The sequence below is a fragment of the Asparagus officinalis genome, chromosome 8 (assembly GCF_001876935.1).
Source record: "Asparagus officinalis chromosome 8, Aspof.V1, whole genome shotgun sequence".
NCBI classification, from domain to species: domain Eukaryota; kingdom Viridiplantae; phylum Streptophyta; class Magnoliopsida; order Asparagales; family Asparagaceae; genus Asparagus; species Asparagus officinalis.
In genome coordinates this window covers 91,762,169-91,781,320 of record NC_033801.1, presented here as the reverse complement: position 1 = coordinate 91,781,320, position 19,152 = coordinate 91,762,169, and the positions used below count along the sequence as shown (strand labels likewise).

Below are 19,152 nucleotides of genomic sequence, written 5' to 3'. Positions count from 1 at the left end.
GGTGCAATTTTTGTTGAATGGCAAACAGCAAATATGAGTACGTGAAAGATTTTGAGAGTGATGCCAAGATTCTACCTCACACTTGGATTGTCGTGAGAATTGATGGATGCCATTTTCATCGGTCAGCTATTTTATTCTGATTTTTTTATTGCACATTGATTTATGCCCCTTTTCTGTATTAGTTCTATGATATATTGTACCATATATCTACTAGTCTATAAAAGTATAACCATCAACTCGCAACTTAAAAGTTTTGGTGCCATGGAAGAAACTTTTGGATGGTATCTGGGCAACCCCATGTTGAAATCCTATGGGATACATAATTAAAGCAGATTTAGGAGAAACAATTGCGTAAAATAGTGCAGATTTTGATCCATGAAAAGGGCAGGCAACCTGCGGAAACATGTTATAGTATAGCATTGTAAGCCTCAATCCTCACATACCTTCAAAATTTCACTAAAAAAAGAATGGACATCCAGAATATAAGTGCTTCCTATTTTAGTAAATTACTTTAGATCATAAAACTTGAAGAAGTGCAACTTGTTGCAAATTGCATTTACATCTGTAAGAGTATACAATGTGTACTGATGATGATGAACTTATGGCTGTGAATGATTTTCTAAAACCCATAGAACAGTCTTGGAGTTAGAATTTGTGTTATCTTTAGGCTTCTGGATTATGTTTATCTCTTAGTTATTAGCTTTGATTACAAAATAGAGTTTTAAAGATGAAGGGTGATAAATGGATGACGTGAAATTAGATTAAACTAAACCAATAAGTCACAGTCTTCATTTGAACTGAAAATTGCAAATAGCATGCTAAAATTTGTACCCATTTATGTTAAAATTTGTACCCATCCTTGATGTTTCTCAACCCTTCTAAACATTTATAATTTGGCATACATTCAGCCTTATGGAAAGAGTTAACTTGCTTTAAATGTTTATTAATGCAATTCTTCCACTAATATCTTTTCCCTTCACTAACGATTGCCTTTATCTTTTCAGCTTTTCTGCAGATCACATGTTTGAGAAGCCTAATGATGAGAATGCTTTAAAGTTAATGAATTCATGTGCAGTTGCAATGCTACAACACTTTCCCGATATAGTATTTGCTTATGGAGTTAGTGATGAGTATAGGTATGATCTTCCTTCCTAAGCTTTTTAAATATTACATGATCCAGTGTGCTCCATGATACAATACATTGGCATATGCAACATTGACCACATATGCAATCGCTCGCACAATCTGAAAAATTTCGGACAAGAAAGGAAACAATAATAGCAAGGAAAATTACAAAAATGTAAACACTTAATCATGATGCCTGCTTTGTCATGTTGCCTCTCTCCTTTCAAGGTTATGCCAAAAATCCCCATCTCCTGCTGGAGATTTCGCCACTTAATTTTGGTCGGGAAGATGACTGAAGCCTAGGCTAAGTAAGGGGAATATGGCAAGTAGAACAGGGAAAAAGAATATAGGAGCATCTACCATTGTTCTTTAAGGTAAACAGGTTAGGCATTGGGTCAAACTCAGACTCAACAGTTCCCACATTTACACGTGCCTACAATGCATATACAAGCACTTAATGAATGTACACCATTTTTTTGTGACTGATGCTGCTTTTTTACATGCATTTTGCAAACGACATGCACAAATGTGACTTCCTATTGCATATCAAGTTTATTGCAAAATTCTAGAAACAGATACAGAGATTTGTAACTTCCTACATTCATACTCATGATTGTATGCATCTTAATATATTTATCTAGTAATTTTTATTTTCATGGCTCAAAAATCTTTGTCGTTCAACTATACATTGTCACGACCCCAAATCCCGAACCTAAAAGGAATATTGGAGCCAGACTAAACCTGTGAAAAATCCTCCAAAAATATGCATTCATTAAAAGACCGTCAAAATAATCTCTTCATTGAACTAAATCCAACAATAAATATTCTCTATAATCCCAAAAGTCAACACTAATCCAATTAACTTGATAAAAACAAATATTCCTCAACTTGAAATAAATCTCAACCTAAAGGAAAGAATCTTATTGTTACAAAACTCTCAATTCAAAGACTTTATTTAACCTTCACCTAGAAGACAATAACAATCTCGAATTATATTCCTTGCTCCGTTCTAAGAATTTTAAAAACCATCAACTCCACCTAATCCCGAGTCTCTGAAAAGAATGAAAACAACATAATGAGTTCATAACTCAATAAGTGGATAGATTCATACATTAAACACTGATTTTTGCAAAACTAAAATAAATGGACTTGATAAGAAAAATACAAAAATAGTAAAAACTATAATGCAATATTTTTAAAATATATACATGCAATGGAAATAAGCAGATCACATCTCAATGTGGTCAACACTTCGATATTCTGGTTGACTTGGCAAACCCCACTATTACATAGTCCGTGGTCAGGACGTGAGATCCAAACTTGAACTCTTAGCGCTAAAATAAAGACCTCATAGAGGCACATTGAACCATGTTTAGATGATTTACTTTTATCCCAAGTTTCCAACATATACCGGTGACCTGAGATGCATATGCTTTAAGAAAATTAAATAAAATTCGTAAAACTAAATATGTAATACAAAAATGCTAAAGGTCAACTAATAGTGAAATCAATCAACCACATATGCATCTCAACCTACTACTATATGAAAAGACATAACAATTGACAAAGAAAATAAGCATAGGCTTATACCAAATTTCCATGTGCCTCACCTTCGAATCAACATTTAACATGTGAGTAAATCACACAAAAGGATATAATCCATCAGAAATAATTTCGCATATAATTAATATAATTTTATATGAAAAATACGCAGTGCACAATGCATCAATTCACCACTTACTCAAACTCGAAAGACTATCGGAATACCAGTCACGATGTCTTCTCGAAATCACTTGGGATTCCTACAATATATACAAATAACCATCAAAATTACTGTATAACTTAAGACCCGAATACCTATTAAAATAATCTTAGGATATTATCATACACCATTTAATTAACTATACTAAAATCAACCTACATACTATACTGTACCCTATAACTACGGTTAAGCATTGTATACATAACAAAATTTTTAATCATAGAATCAATATAATCATATGCTAAGAGTCAAAATATCATGCATGAAGACGAAAGTAAATAAATAAATAAAGGTAAGAGCAGCAATAAGCTCTTGTGTCTGCCATGGCCATGGAATCAAATATCACGCATGGATAAAAATAAATAAATAAATAAATATATGAGCAACAATAAGCTTTGTCCACCATGGCCATGGCTTCATACAAGGTCAAGCCAATAATGACGGGAAAAGGAGAAGAGGCTGACGGGAAAAGAAGAAGGAACTAGAGTAGGGTTTTGTTTATTCCTAAATATCCTTTTACTAATAGACCCTCTAACAATTTATGCACAAAAGTCCCTTTACTTTTCCTTATATATATATATAGCCAAGAAACTTAGAATTATTACATACATGCTGGGAACTTGTCAGAATATACCCAAACACTCCCATATCATGCCTGATAATATGAGATAATTGTTCCTTGTCTTAGTTTAATCTTTCAAATTTAGTGATCCTGTGTCGGGTGGTGCAGGAGAATGGAAGGCAGTAATATTATTAATGTATACAATTAAGTATGATTTGCAGTGTGAAACATCAATCTTATGTATAGGTATTTAGTTAAACCTTAATTTGAGACTAATTACCTCTGGAATTGAGATATCTAATAGCTTAGCACCAGTCTTGTATGCATGTATTTCGTAAGCATTAATGCCATTTCTTTCTTTTGCAGCTTTGTCTGGAGGGAGACCACTCGATTTTATCAAAGACGGGAATGGTACTCTCTCTAGCGGTTTTTTCCCCCAGAGTAAAAAGAGTACTCTGTTATGAATGCAATTTTTGGATATACATTTCATTGACCTAAAAAAGTTCATAAATTTTAATATATTGTTCATAACGTGCTGGCTTTTATAATGCTTTGCTCCTTTTTCCCCCTGCTGCAGCAAACTCCTTTCACTGAGTGTATCATATTTCACCTCTGTGTATGTAATGAGGTGGAAAGAATTCTTTCCCAATAAAGAACTGAAGGAACCACCATATTTTGATGGGCGAGTTGTTTGCTATCCAAGAGTCAAGATTGTAAGAGATTACCTAGCGTGGAGGCAAGTAGACTGTGAGTTATATACAAAGAAACTAAACATTTTTAATTAAATACCTTAGGAACCTGAATTTTGTGCAGCATAATAAGTAAGCCTCCATCCATGCCTTTGGTCCTGAGGGTATATGGTGCAATGCATATCTACTTGGTTATAGTCTATACATGACTTACTGTTACTAAATTGTTAGTATATTGTTTTGAGAAAAGAATGTTATCATATTATATTGCGAAATGGGCTATTCCAGTGTTTCATCTTCCCATGTTGCAGGTCACATTAACAACCAATACAATACTTGTTTTTGGATGTTGGTTAAGTCAGGAAAAACAGAAAAGGAAGCACATGAGCTTTTGAAGGTGTTACCTACAATCTACTTAACATATTCACCATTTTTTATATAGTTAATTAATACTTTCCCTTTTTTTCTTATTCAAATTCTTGTTCATCCTTTACTATTTGTCTTGCATATGTGACATAAGGATTTGAAAAACATCATTACATGAGTACTAGTTTCTGTTTTTGCAGTAAAACTGTCTGTTAAAGGGCACCATGTACTTTCTATTTAATAATCTATACTACTATAAAAAGGGGATTGGAGTGTTAAAACTTTTAATTTTCTTTTTCACCCTCTTACATGTTGGTAAATTCTAACTATGCCATTATCTCTAATTAATCTTTCATTAAATAAATATAACCTCTTATTAATTATGCACTTCCTCACCTTTCTAAATAACTATAATTATCAATAATATTATAACTATTAATTGTTTGAATAAAATAATTTATAAAATAAGCATTCACAATTATTAATGGTAACCAATTAAATCATTATAATTATTATTTATGAATTATAATAAAATAATGAAAACAAAGTATAAATAGAATAATATATTATTAAACACTATTAAGAATTGTACTATAATTCAATAAGCAATAAAATAAATAGAATAAATTTTGAATCACATAAATAATGTAATTATTTTAATAATTTCACATAAATTATGACTTACACAATTTATTTATTATTAAATTATTAAATAAATTAAATAAATAATTTAATATTACTTTTAGAGTATTTTCTCAAAGATTCTTACCTGATACTGAATAATCTATACTTCGTAATGATTGAAAACTAACCTTTTTATAAAAAAATAGTTAATATTAATAATAGTACTATTAATTGTTAATGATAGTATAATAAAAATTTATAAAATATTTTAGTACTAAATTTCTTAAGAGCATAATTATAAAAATTAAATTAGATAAATATTTTTATAGTATATAGACAGTATAATTATTTTAATAGTATTACTTGAACTAAAAACTATAATATTAAATTAGGTAAATTACAATAAACCCCCATGAACTTTTAGCATTTTGTAGTAAATAGACCCTATAAACTTTCGAAAGCACACTATACCCCTGATAACTTTTGTAGAAAGGCCTCAATATCTTTTAGATAAATTACACCAAACCCCCAATAATTTCCAAAATACCTTTTTATGCCATTTTCTAGTTCTAATTTTAAGGGTTATTTGCAAAATTTAGAAAGTTATTGAGGGTCTTCTTTGAAATAGAAAAGTCATTAAGGATTTAGTATAATTTTAAAAGTTTTTATGGGCTGAAAGTTCATAAGGGTTTAGTGTAATTTACCCTATTCAATAATTATAATGAGAGTAACTATTACATTATGTTGCAGGTATCAAACATAACTATCTAAGGAGCATCAGGAAAAAGCTAGCAAGATTAATGTAACTTAGTTTAAAGTTAAGATAATAACTTTCATGTTTGAGGGGCATATTTAAGAGAACTTATAGAATCGATAGTTTTATTTAAGAACAATTTTAGATTTGGGGACTTATTAAAAAAAAGGTTAACACTTATAAGAAAAATATTCAATTACAATAACAACATGATAATTAATTAATTAATACATTTTTTTAAGCAATCTTATAATACGATTTTATTATTAACACATAGCTTTACTATTTAATAAACATTCAAAACTTAAAACATGTACATTCACGTGCAAAGCACGTGCATTATACTAGTATGGGTAAATTACAATAAACCCCCAAGAACTTTTAGCGTTTTGGAGTAAACACTCATTAACGTCCAAAATCACATTAAACTCCCAGTAAATTTTGTAGAAAGCCTTCAATATCTTTTGGGTGAATTACATTAAACCCCAGATACCTTTCAAGTGCCTTTTTTCTGTTGTTTTTTTGTTCTAATTTATGGGGATTATCTGCAAAATGTAGAAACTTATTGGGGGGCCTGCAATTCCAAAAAGTTATTGGGGTTTAGTGTGATTTTGAACGTTATTGAGATATAGTGCAAAAAGCTGAAAGTTCTTGGGGGTTTAGTGTAATTTGCTCTAATAATATTGTCGATGCTTTAAGGTACAATTTTTTTTTTCAGTAGGAAAATATTACCATTGGAGTGAATGCAATTTTTGTCTATTACAACTTAAGACTTCATCCTACTACCTAATAGTGTTGTTCTTGATTCCCTCAAATAATCTTACCTACTAACTATAGGGATGACTTGACAAATTTGAATGTGAGAAAAATATTATATAGCGCCTGATACCAAAATCGAAATAAAGGCTTGTTTTTTCTCCTTTCTTCTGCATATGAAGCTAAGTGGAATTTTTGTGTTACATTTGGTTGATAAATGACTCAACTATATAGAATTTCTATGAGATTTAGGAATATGACTTAGCTAATCTCTTCGTTGCCGTTTGTCTGCTACACCTCTGTAATCTATTTTGCTTTGAACTCCCTCATCCCCTATAAAATTGATGTATGCTCCCTGACACTGGATTACATGCAACAAAATGGCCTGTGTGGATCTTGTGCTTTGTTATCATGGCTTAAAAATGCTATTAGTGGCCAGATGTTTTCTAGATCTTTATGGTGAATTGGGTTGAGGATTGTCATTGAGGCCTACATATGTAATTGAAGCCGCTTTCTAGATTCCTTCATCTGCCTGTTGTGATTTTCATTGGATCATAGTTTCTTATCTTTTAGGTATCTGCACCTTTTTTTATTTTGCGATAATTTTTTATCCCACTGAAGAAAAGGAACTGTCTCAAATTTAACAATCTAATCTAATCGCAGTTTAGACCGTCACCTAGCCCATGCCATTAACCCTCCAGTTGCCAGTTTTATGTCCATGCTTCTATTTGTTGAACCAGAATATTCGTCTGTTGTGTTAATAGACATCTTACAAGTATCCGAGCTTGTTTTTCATCATACTTTACCTACTCTGTGGAAACTAATATCCACGAGTGTTCATTAAGAAGCATCCAAGTAAAGACTATGATTTCATCTTCAGATTACGTAGCACACTCATACAAAATGTATTTGAAGTTCGTTTATGATATTTGGTAGTTTTGCACATATATCGTACTTATTTAAGTTCTAGTCTGAAGTTGTATGAGATACTGTACCTTTCTAGTTCAACCTCATAGGCTTAGTGTATAGTAAATTTACAGATTTTTTTGTATTATTTAAATTATTTGGTTAATTCCCTGCCCTAAATGTTGTAACAATAAATACAATGTATTGAAGTTCATTGGGCTTTGTAATATCTTGTGCAGGGTACTCTGTCGAAAGATAAAAATGAGCTACTTTTTCAGCAGTTTGATATTAATTATGATAAACTACCTGCAATGTTTCGAAAAGGATCATGTATATTCCGAGATGAGGTAAACCTTCTGTCTTGAACATGAGATTAAAACATATTAAGCAAAGCAATAACTCCATGATTATTTCTTGCACCTTAAAAATTTCTTGCATATTATGCATGGACTTGGTACTTATATCAGGTTAAAATTTTAGGTGGAGGAGACAGTGAAACTGGACGAGGGCGGCAATCCCGTAAAAAGAACTCGAATGAAGGTTACTGTGGATCATATTGATATAATAGGTCCCAAGTTTTGGAGCGAGCGACCTTATATTTTAAAAGAAGATCTAAAATGAGCTGGAAGAATTAAGACCCCCATTGGGTCATTCTCGATTTTATAAAATTCATTGACATTTACGTCGAAACTGTAACAGTTGATCTACTATTTTTAGATAAATTATTTTCCTCTCTCATTTCTTGAAAGATTGTAGACTGTAAATTGTAGATGTACTATTAAGATAATTTAGTGTTTTCCCTTTTTTTTTTGGGCAAATAAAGATTATAACTTGATTTTGAATCTGGAATTTACCTTGTGACCACTTGCTCTTTCGGTGAGCAAGGCTCCAGTGGATAAGTATTGCAGTTGCCTGTTAGATGCTTCTGAGGAATAAGTTACTGAGGTGAGCTTACTCTTTTCCTAACATTGATCAAGTTCATGTACGTCAGGAATTACTTTAATCTGCTTTATGTTTTAGACCTTCATCAATATTTGATGTTTGTTACCGTTCAATTGATTCTGTTTATGCGGCATGACACGGGTAGGATCTGTCAATTAAATCTTATGCATGATCCGCTTCATTCCCGTGTAATATCCACCCTCTCGTAGACAAGTTAGCTTATATTTAAATTTTCGATTATTTTTGGTATATATCTTCAGAGTTGTATTGTTCCAATATCCAATTCATCTGAAACATGCCGTTGCTTGTACAAGCCTCCGCTCCCTACACATCCAAAAAGTACCTACCATCCCCATGTTTAAAACACTTGTATCCTCTAGATATGCAATTCCTATACAACTCCTATCTCATTGTTAACGCGCTAGACTTTCACAATGCCCCTCCTCCTCTCCTTCACTCCCACTTCTCCCCTCGCTTGCCCCCACTCCCTTACGATCACCAGCCTCCTCTCACCAAAACCCAGAAAATCTCTGCGCGTTTCGAACCCGATCTTGGACAGGTCATTGTCATTGTTTTCCTACCTTCATGTGTTGCCTCCGGACTTTGCGCAGAGATGGAGGAATCTTGTTGAGACTTCGGAGGAGGCAGAGGCGAGGCTGTGCCAGATTCCGGTTCATCTGGTTCAGGCTGTGACCGCGTCGGAGGACTGCAGGTTCTTCTACCATCTTGGGGTGGATCCGCATGGGATCGGACGGGCTGTAGTGAATTATCCTAACGGTGGTGGAGGGAGCACCATCACCCAACAGGCGAGTTGAACTAGTCGCACTTGTGATGCATGTAGTAGTTCCAGTTAAAATTCAATGATTTGCACTTAGTAGTCATTGCTGTATATACGTATTCGTCTAGGATATTAGATCTTTTTGGAGCCTTTCTTGAGAACTGATTGTTAACAGGAGTTATAATTTGAACTCTAATCGCAACTCAAAAAAATTGCAACTATGACTTGTGTGTAAATTCTCGAAAACTGGAAGCCTTTTGCACATCTGCGTCTGCTGCAATTGCAGCGAAGGAAATAACCCCAGTGTCAACTGTAAACTCTAGCAAATCGCCACTCCAACTGAAATCTTCAACTGTCGGGTTTATGAGCTATTAATTAATGTCTTAGTAACCAAGCTGATATTTAGTTCTTAGCAAAATACATTCTGAAATCCTCATCTACTTAATCTTTCAATATAAACTTATATTCGAATGTTAAATGATAAATGCCCTTCCTTCTTGCAGCTGATGAAGAGAATCTTTTTGTCGAGTGAAAGAACAATGTCAAGGAAATTCATCGAGGGATTGTTGTCCTTGATAGTGGAGAAGAGAATGTCCAAGAGGCAAATACTGTATTCATACTTAAGCAAGGTATGTATTCTGATATTTCCTTTTATGTTTGATTCATCTATCAACAATTTAATTCTATTCTTATGCGCTACTCCAAATATATTAAAAAATAAAAAATAAAAGCTGACAGTTGTTGGTGTGATATATATTTCCATTATATTGAAGAACTGATGCTGCAGATGTACTGGGGACATGGCATCTTTGGAATTGAAGCGGCATCTGAGTTTTACTTTGGAAAGCATCCTAATTTTCTTGATGTTGGGGAGTCTGCATTACTGGCTGGAATATTGCCTGGTCCTGAATTTCTCAATCCATATACCAACCCTAAGAGGTAAATACATATTTACATGGACAATCAAAATTAGTTTAATTGAGACAAAACTTTTTGACAATGTTCTATAAATATCGATCTCTTTGTTCAGATGAATTAAGAAAGAAGAAAAAGTTATACTTACTAATTTTATAAGTCAAAAAAATCTTAAAAAAGAATTAAAAAAATAAATAAATATATTTGGAGAAAGCTTAGTTGGCTTTAAATTGGAATAAAATGAGGCCAAAAGCTAGATTAAAACCATCTGTACAAAATGGTATTTATGATATCCTGTGTCAAAAAGGTAAAAGATTATAAAAGTTTACAAAGTAAGAATTAATGACATAATTTAAAAAGATAAATCTTAGAATGAAAATGGCACAGACATTAATTTTTCTTTTCCCTAAAATGTTGTTTCATTCCAACTTTTCAAGCAAGCTAACAACTCAATTTCTTGAAAGAGGAAAACGCTCCCAAGTCAGGGTATTGAGAAGGATGGTAGCATCTGGGTTTCTGGATTTGGATGAAGCACTAGATATTGCAAACCAACCTCTTTATTTGCGTACTGAAGTGAAGGTAAGTTCCATGTAATTTGGTTTCCGGTATAGATTCAGAAAACTGGGGCTAATTAGCACTTAAGTACCTTGTAGTTTCCCCTAGCTTGCACTTATATACTCTAATTTGTTCGCGACAGTGACTCTATATCCTTTAATTTACTTTCTAATAAAAAATTGGCATTTTAGTATCACCTATTAAGGAAATATGAGAATATTCTCACGTGATACTCACATGCAAATTTTAAAATTATTTGACCCTTAAAGTTTGTTGAATTTACTGTTAAACTTGCATGAATTCTATTTCATTCTATTTAAAAAATAGAATCAAAATAGATTTAACAGTAATTCAACAAGTATTAAGGATAAATACTAAAGTTAGCATGTGAATATTACATAGAAATGTTCAGAGGAATTAATATTCACATGTCTGCCTGGGCCTGTTTGGATTTGTAGGGGGTGAAGGGAAGTTAAGGGAAACTGAGGGCTTGTTTGGATTTGTAGGGGTGAAGGGAAGTTAAGGGAAACTGAGTGAAGGGAAGGGAAGGGAATTCCCTTCCCCTTGGTTACACCCCAATTTGGGGGGTAATAATTTTTATACTATTAGGGGGTGAACCAAGGGGAACTAGGGTGAATTAACTTCACCTCCTAAGTGTTCCCAAACAAGGTGAATGGAGGTGAATGGTTCCCCTAACTTCCCTTTACCCTCATTCCTCTCAATCCAAACAAGCAAGCTCCAAAATCTGAAAACACCAACATCTATAAGTGCAAGCAATTGAGAGTTTAAAAAAATGCTAGTGTTTTCTAATTGATATGAGCAATTGCTTTCTCATGTAAAATTGACATCAAATGTGGACCACGTCTCAGACGAATCGCACAGGCGAGGCACAAATGGCAGGGAGGACATGAAGACGACTTCTAAATGTGAGGACAAATAATTGAGTTGTTCAAGTCAGAATATCATTTTTCTTATTGGGGTCTATTTGAATAATTGTGGATTTTGAGTTCGCATCGTTGAGCTTTTGTATGTGGTTCTGTTTTCTAATTAATTTTGAATGATTTCAAAGGGCTAAATTTCACAAAAAAAAACCCATGAAACTTGGGGTTTGCGTAAAAGTATCACACATTTTTATTTTCGAGAGACATACAACAAGAATATTGATAAATTCTTTACTAGTAGATAAGTCTAATCTAGGTTTTTAAAATATTAGATGCCACACTGCTACAAGATGGTTGTTTATTTCGATGCAAGCTAATCTTCTCGTACGATAATAATAATAACAATAAGCATGCAACCAGGAATTAAGAGTGTCGACGTGCATGAGTATATTTCGAAACCTTCATTGCGAATGTCATAGATATGGATCAAAGAATAGATCACACGGTAATACAACGTCATAACGGACTATTGCAAAAATACGCTATTAGAAGTTATGCCATCAATATATATTGACAAATTTTTTTTATATAGATAAGAAAGTAGGGAATTGCTATTGGCTGCTGCGGTTAGTAAGACGCGGTTTAATCTTGACAAATTTATTGACAATGGGCAATGTATGATGTAAATTTTAACCATATGAAGATACTTTCCAAATACATGAGAGTAATAAAGAGGAGTTTGGATTCAAGCGGTGGAGAGACCACTACTTTTAATCTTAACCATTAATTATTATTGGCGGTTATAACACAGTCTAAATATAACATTCGCCGTACTCTCGTGTATTGCAATCATTAATGATGGTCAATTCATTAGCCAATAAGAAGGGGACACCTCACTTGTCCCTCCTATTGGTCTCATATTCTGGGTCCCCGTAGCAAAGCTCTTATTAATTGAAAAATTCTCCAAGGACCCAAAATATGGGACCAATAGAGGGGCCCAAAATATGGGACCAATAGAGGGGACAAGTGAGGTGTCCCCCTTCTATTGGATAATGAGTTGGCCATCATTAATGATGGCCAACTCATTATCCAATAAGAAGGGGACACCTCACTTGTCCTTTCTATTGGTCCCATATTCTGGGTCCCCGTAGCAAAGCTCTTCTTAATTTGCACTCAAAGAAAAAAACCACAACCAATAACTAGATAATTAACGGTTGTGATTAGGTAGTGATCCCTCCGCTCACTACTTTTTTTTTTTTTGATAAGGAAGAGCATCGGAATCCAATAAAGAGAGGCTTCAGAACGCACACGGACATGCCTCATTCTAGATGCAGAGTTTTGTACCCAACCAGACTCCCGCCCCCTCACGCTTACTGCGTTGCATTAATTGTACAGACAACCAACCGCGCCACTTCCTCTGAGGTTGTTACCTCCAACAAGTGAACCCAATCCCCCCACGTTACTTCTTTTGCTCCCATAATACTCTCTATTTTATATCCTCTCGAAGCGCTGAGCAAACCGTCCATCACAAATTCGAACCAAAAACACGAAGAAAAAGAGAGGAAAGAATGGAGGTAGAGAGAGTGCAAGCAATCGCCTCCGTGGCGGCAAACCTGGACACAATCCCGACTGAATTCATCCGGTCGGAGCACGAACGGCCGGACATTACGACATACCACGGCCCGGTGCCCGACATCCCGGTCGTCGACCTCTCCGTCGCCGACCGCGACAGTGTCGTCAAGGCGATAGCCGACGCGTCGATGGAGTGGGGGATATTTCAGTTGGTGAACCACGGGATCCCGACGGAGGTGATAGAGGAGCTGCAGAGGGTGGGGACGGAGTTCTTCGGGCTGCCGCAGGAGGAGAAGGAGGTCTACGCGACGGTGCCGGGGTCGGGGAGCTTCCAAGGGTACGGGACTAAGCTGCAGAGGGATTTGGAGGGGAAGAAGGCTTGGGTTGATTATTTGTTTCACAACGTGTGGCCGGAGAGCAGGGTGGATTACAAGTATTGGCCCACGAACCCTCCCGCGTATAGGTGTGTCTTTTGAGTTTGTTTTTTTGTTGTTTATGAGCTCAGTTACAGATATCAATGAATTTTTTTTTTCGAATAAAAATTTTACAAGATATCTGTATTACCTAGCTAGCAAGAATTATGACAGACTTTTAAATTGTTCAGAAAAATCGTCACATATATATATATATACACTATTGATTGAAGATATATCCAGAAATTAAATATGAGGAATGAATGTTAATTTTAATTGTTGTCTCACATTTATATATAGGGCGACACCGTGTATAGTCTGACAAAAAGCACAGACTCGCGGTGACCCATCGATTCTTATGTAATGAAGAAGGCAAACTACTGATCTCCAACTTTCTTAATGAACTTGTGGAGGTAAATTTCACAAAAAACCCAAGTAATCTGGCCCGTTAGGGGGGTAAACCCCAAAATGTTTGGAAATATCACTTAACCCATAAAATTTTCCATTTTTCTAAATTTATTTCAGAAAAGGGGTTATCTTAAGGAGCATTAGGAGATTAAGTGAAAAATTGGGGATCGTCTCAAAATGAGCCTAGCCTGCTTGTAATTATTTAGGATACTTGTTTATCATGCATATTAGTTTAGGGTGTTTTTGGAAGTATGGATGTTTTTAATGCAGAAATCGGAAAAATGTGTGATATTACAACCATAACAGCAATTAAAGACGTTTTCTATATATAAAAAAAATAATCTAAAAAATGATTTCCGTCTAATTGCGTAAAAGTAAAAATGGTTTTCATGTAAAAACCATATCAATGCTTCAACTTCCTTCCATTCTACATGAGTTCCACTTTAGTTTGTAACAAAACATTATTTAAAAAAAAAAAAGCTCCTCCGATATTTGCATCCATTCACTCTGGTTTATCCAATGATCCATATATATATGGTGTTGTGATCCATTCACATCTTTTGATCATTTTTCGCCCAACACGAATCACTGCAATTCACTAAACAGCCATCAATTGTGACCGATATAATAATAAACTTACACAATTCTTTTAACATAAGTCAAATGGAATATACCAATTAAGCACCTACTTGTTAGAGTGGTCGATAAGTGGGAGATATATATATTCCCTTTTCTCAATGCATTAATTCAATATGTAAACATAAACAGGAAGGCTAACGAAGAATACGCAAAGCACCTCCTTCGAGTAGTCGATGAAATGCTGAGCAGCTTATCGCTCGGTCTCGGATTAGAGCCTAACGCACTAAAAGATGCAGTCGGAGGCGACGATCTCGAGTACCTGCTGAAGATCAACTACTACCCGCCGTGCCCACGCCCCGATCTCGCCCTCGGCGTTACGCCGCACACCGACATGTCGGCCATCACAATCCTCGTTCCGAATGAGGTACCGGGGCTGCAGGTGTTCAAGGATGATCACTGGTTTGATGCCAACTATATCCCTAATGCGCTCATTGTTCATATCGGTGATCAAATTGAGGTGATCCCAATTCTGGCATATCACTATTAGATAGAACAAATTTTCAAAACAGCCCCATTTAATTTTTTTTATTTTTAAAATCGGCCTATTTTGTTTTATTTACCAAAACCGACCCGTTTTTTACCACGTCAGCCTAATCACCCTCCTAAACAGTCGGGGTTGCGAACCCCGACTATTTAGGAGGGTGTTAAACCCCAATTAGAAGCCTTAAACCCTAAAATTTTATGTCCTAAATAGTCGGGGTTGGCAACCCCGACTGTTTAGGAGGATGATTAGGCTGACGTGACAAAAAACGGATCGGTTTTGGTAAATAAAAAAAACGGAATATTTGAATAACAGATGGCCTGGTTACCTGTTTGGATTGGTGATTAGCTATACTGCGAATAATCGCCCTTTAATTTTATTTCATTATCTGGTAATTTTAGATCTTAAGCAATGGGAAGTACAAGAGTGTGCTGCACAGAACAACGGTCAACAAGGAGAAGACACGGATGTCATGGCCAGTGTTCTGCTCACCACCAGGTGAGCTCGTCATCGGCCCGTTGCCGGATCTCGTTAACGATGAGAACCCTGCAAAATTCAAAACTAAGAAGTACGAGGACTACAGCTACTGCAAGATCAACAAGCTTCCCCAATGAGAGATCTAGATATATAGTGTTTTTGTGTGCTAATCATTGTTTGATCGCTCCCCAGTTATTTGCATCTCTGTCCTTTATTTCGACTTGAAACTTTAATAAAGCCATCACAAGTGCGTTTTTAGTTGTAATGTATGAGATGTGATCCACTTCACTGCAAAGCTGTAGTCGACAGTTCTCTCTCTCAATCACAACCTTTCGCTGTTTAATTATGCGTTTTGCCTTGGAAGACAAGTGAAAATGACCGTGAATCATTGTTATACAACAGTGTTAACTTTTAAACGGATCATAAAAGTCTACGTTAGAGGTGGAGCTGATAAATGATAATAAAATAGTTTAAAAAGGTGAATATTGCTTTCGTAAAATACAGGTGAAGGGGTTATTTATAATTTACCCAATATTAATATTTCCTCCACCAAAGTATGATTGTTAGTGTCACTAAGTGTTCACATTCGTGAACCATATGATGGAGGTATTGAAATATCATTACTTTTTCTGCACTTAAACAGTTTGGATCTTGTAAAATGTAGAAAATCCCTGACAATACATTCTTTATTGAAGCAGGGGCCATATTTTCCCTTCTATATATGATTGGGCTCTTATTTGGACGTTCGGAGTTTATTCTTAATGTTATTATTTTATCATGCCAACTTTTTACTAGTTTTTTTTTCATGGACTTCACCTAGGCCTCGGGCTATATGTGGACCGTCCAAAGGGCCATCATGGTCTTTTAGATTGTTAGACAGTTAATGTGTTGCTGGTAAGGGCTGCTCAGTGCACGAGGCTTCCACTATTGTGCGTTCTAAGAAGAGTTAAATGTACAGAGTCTTATCTCTACTTGTAGAGAGATTGTTTCAGAGATTCGAACAAATGAGGCAGCAACCTTAGCTACTAAGGCTCATCCTCTGGTTAATGTGTCACTAATATTGTAGATAGAAATAAGTGGAAAGTATGGAAGATATAGTGTTAATCGCATTAGGAGTGAATCATAATTGTTTGATGATCTTACGGGGATTGAACAGTAAAAATTGGCACAAGTTTACAAATTGTAACTTTTAATTAATGACTAGTATTTATCATAGACAACGATATGCAAATGACAATATCTGATATGTTCCAAGACCAAACAAAGCAAGATCTTCTTTCACTACCTTCGTTTCATATTGGTGACACCCGAACGTGAAATCTACAATACTGAAAGACCCTTTGAGCTGTTGGTTGTTAATAAATGGTGGAGAGAGAGAGAGAGAGAGAGAGAGAGAGAGAGAGAGAGAGAGAGAGAGAGAGAGAGAGAGAGAGCTATCTCCTTTCCCTCCTTACCTCGTCTGTGATCTGCTCAAGATCTTTACTAGGTATAACCAATGTGTGATCATAGTTGGTACTATTTTGTGAGGGATTAAGATCATTGGCAAGTAGTTTAAAAAGGAGCATTTTTTGAAATAGACTCTTTTTGAATGTTTATTGACCTTTTGGCATAAAATTAGCAAAAACGATCACTTTTTGGCCACGTCATTATGGCGGGCCTAAAAGTGGTTGGTTTTACAATTTTTTTTTAAAACACGGGACTAGTAGTTCCATGTGATTAGTAGTTGTTATGGTGTTTTCAGTCGTCAAATTGTGGCCCTTTGCCAGCAACAGATAGGTGTCCCCCGACATGCACCATTCAAATCGAATTGACGATCAGAACTGTCAGGATCCTGACTTAGCCGACTCACCATCCACTTGGGTCGACTAGAAGGACGGTGTTTGTCGGTCATCTTATTGAAGACGACTCAATGCGAGTCCACTCAACCAGTTATTCGACGCATCGCGGGGTCGACTGGAAAGGCGTTACTTCTCGGCACCCTTCGTTACAAGCCAAAATATAACTTCAACGTCAAACCCCCTGCTGACAGCACGTTGACGTCACATTAAATGCTTGGCAGACGCCATCATTTCTTCATCTTTGACACTATTTATGACACATCGGACCACGTCGGCTTCGTGCGCCGCCCATTGCATCTCATTAATAACAAAATGATAGCGTCCATCCCATGGCCGATCCACGATCGACACCTGTAAAGTAGACGCTGACTCAGCCGCTAGCTCAGGCTCAGCCAAAAAGACTAGACTACCCCTCTTGCATGACTATAAAAAGGAAAGGTATTCCAAATACAAAGGTAAGCTATTTTATTAGCATTTTTCTCCAGTCCGCTGCATTTTCTCATATTCCCACTCAAGCACCTAGTTGACTTGATCGTCGGAGGAACAACGGGAGAACCAGTCCCGTCCTCTTACGAGTTGTTACACATATAGGGACGAACAACCCAACTCCAAATCAGATATTCAGAAAAGTGAGCGGCCCCCCATATTAACCCAGTCCCTATTACCTTCTTTTTTCCTATGTGATTTAAACCATCAGCAGTTTGGCGCTCACCATAGGGACTCTTTCTTTTTCGATCAAATATGTCTAGTTCTGAGCATAGGGCTGATCAGACCATCCCTGGAGGACTACACCAGAGCTACGTTACTTAAGCTCAACTTGAAGAAACAGCTCAGAAGATCTCTCAATCCCTCTAACAACAACTCGCTACCTTTACTAGCGAGCTCCTCAGCCAGTTTCCACAACCGCAGCAAGTTACTTTCACAGTCCTTCTGCTTTCTGGAGACCAACGATCGCGGACTCATCCCCCTTCTGAATCTCAACATATAGTCTTACCACAGACTCCTCACGCTACTGACAAACAGCTGATAAATCACATTGAGCACACGAACCCACCACCACATCGGTCGACTCACCCCATGGAACATCGCTGACACCTCCTCCCTACTTTTGAAGCCATCGACGAGAGTCCCGGTCCTAGTCGCCCTGGTGATCACACTAGAGGAGTAGTCTCTAAGACTCTCCCCCACCATCATACCTCTCCGGACATCTCTGCCACCTTGGGGGCATCCAGATATGATCGGGTGTACAGACCAATCACAGAAGCCAATGGGGGGAACACCTCCTTTTCGACGACTTCATGAACGCCCCGTGTGAGAAGTTCAAGATGCCTCACGTGGAGAAGTACAAGAGAGAAGGAGACCCCTCCGAGCACGTCCAGAACTATTATGATGTAATGAGCATGCTCTAATCTTCAGAAGCTGTTATTTACTAATGTTTCCCCATCACTCTGTCAGGGAGTGCCAAGCTCTGGTGGAACACCCTTGAGAGAAGCCCATCAGCAGCTTCCAGCAACTTACCCAGAAGTTCATCCACCACTTCTTGGCTGACACCAAATAAAAGTTGCGCCCTCGTGTGTTGATCCAGATGAGGTAGGAGCCTAGAGAGATTATTCAAGCCTACTTCAAGAGGTTCCAAGTGAAGAGGCTGGAGGTCAATGACCCAAGGAATACGGTTGCTATGTTCGTTCTTGTGGCCGGCTTGCAGAATA

At 36.2% G+C, this 19,152-nt stretch overlaps 3 protein-coding genes across 3 annotated transcripts; all 3 read left to right on the top strand.

Moving 5' to 3' along the window:
* LOC109820342 (tRNA(His) guanylyltransferase 2) lies at positions 1-8,382 on the top strand. The gene is made up of 7 exons (XM_020386471.1): positions 1-121; positions 1,005-1,136; positions 3,816-3,860; positions 4,027-4,196; positions 4,450-4,535; positions 7,784-7,891; positions 8,025-8,382. Exons 1-7 carry the CDS (start codon positions 18-20, stop codon positions 8,163-8,165), a joined length of 786 nt encoding a protein of 261 aa, XP_020242060.1. The 5' UTR covers positions 1-17; the 3' UTR covers positions 8,166-8,382.
* Positions 8,877-11,827, top strand: LOC109820049 (penicillin-binding protein 1A-like). Its single transcript, XM_020386107.1, has 5 exons — positions 8,877-9,292; positions 9,768-9,893; positions 10,052-10,203; positions 10,644-10,758; positions 11,604-11,827. Exons 1-5 carry the CDS (start codon positions 8,921-8,923, stop codon positions 11,643-11,645), a joined length of 807 nt encoding a protein of 268 aa, XP_020241696.1. The 5' UTR covers positions 8,877-8,920; the 3' UTR covers positions 11,646-11,827.
* On the top strand, positions 12,951-15,927 carry LOC109820207 (flavonol synthase/flavanone 3-hydroxylase-like). Its single transcript, XM_020386312.1, has 3 exons — positions 12,951-13,650; positions 14,777-15,104; positions 15,530-15,927. Exons 1-3 carry the CDS (start codon positions 13,184-13,186, stop codon positions 15,740-15,742), a joined length of 1,008 nt encoding a protein of 335 aa, XP_020241901.1. The 5' UTR covers positions 12,951-13,183; the 3' UTR covers positions 15,743-15,927.

Bases quoted from the DNA above. Each gene is read 5' to 3' on its own strand.
- LOC109820049 (XM_020386107.1), top strand. From the start codon at position 8,921: ATGCCCCTCCTCCTCTCCTTCACTCCCACTTCTCCCCTCGCTTGCCCC. The intron at 9,293-9,767 runs GCGAGTTGAACT...TCCTTCTTGCAG, and splicing joins GGAGCACCATCACCCAACAG to CTGATGAAGAGAATCTTTTT. The intron at 10,759-11,603 runs GTAAGTTCCATG...ACCACGTCTCAG, and splicing joins ATTTGCGTACTGAAGTGAAG to ACGAATCGCACAGGCGAGGC.
- LOC109820342 (XM_020386471.1), top strand. From the start codon at position 18: ATGGCAAACAGCAAATATGAGTACGTGAAAGATTTTGAGAGTGATGCC. The intron at 122-1,004 runs GTCAGCTATTTT...TTATCTTTTCAG, and splicing joins GATGGATGCCATTTTCATCG to CTTTTCTGCAGATCACATGT. The intron at 7,892-8,024 runs GTAAACCTTCTG...TTAAAATTTTAG, and splicing joins CATGTATATTCCGAGATGAG to GTGGAGGAGACAGTGAAACT.
- LOC109820207 (XM_020386312.1), top strand. From the start codon at position 13,184: ATGGAGGTAGAGAGAGTGCAAGCAATCGCCTCCGTGGCGGCAAACCTG. The intron at 13,651-14,776 runs GTGTGTCTTTTG...AAACATAAACAG, and splicing joins ACGAACCCTCCCGCGTATAG to GAAGGCTAACGAAGAATACG. The intron at 15,105-15,529 runs GTGATCCCAATT...TGGTAATTTTAG, and splicing joins ATATCGGTGATCAAATTGAG to ATCTTAAGCAATGGGAAGTA.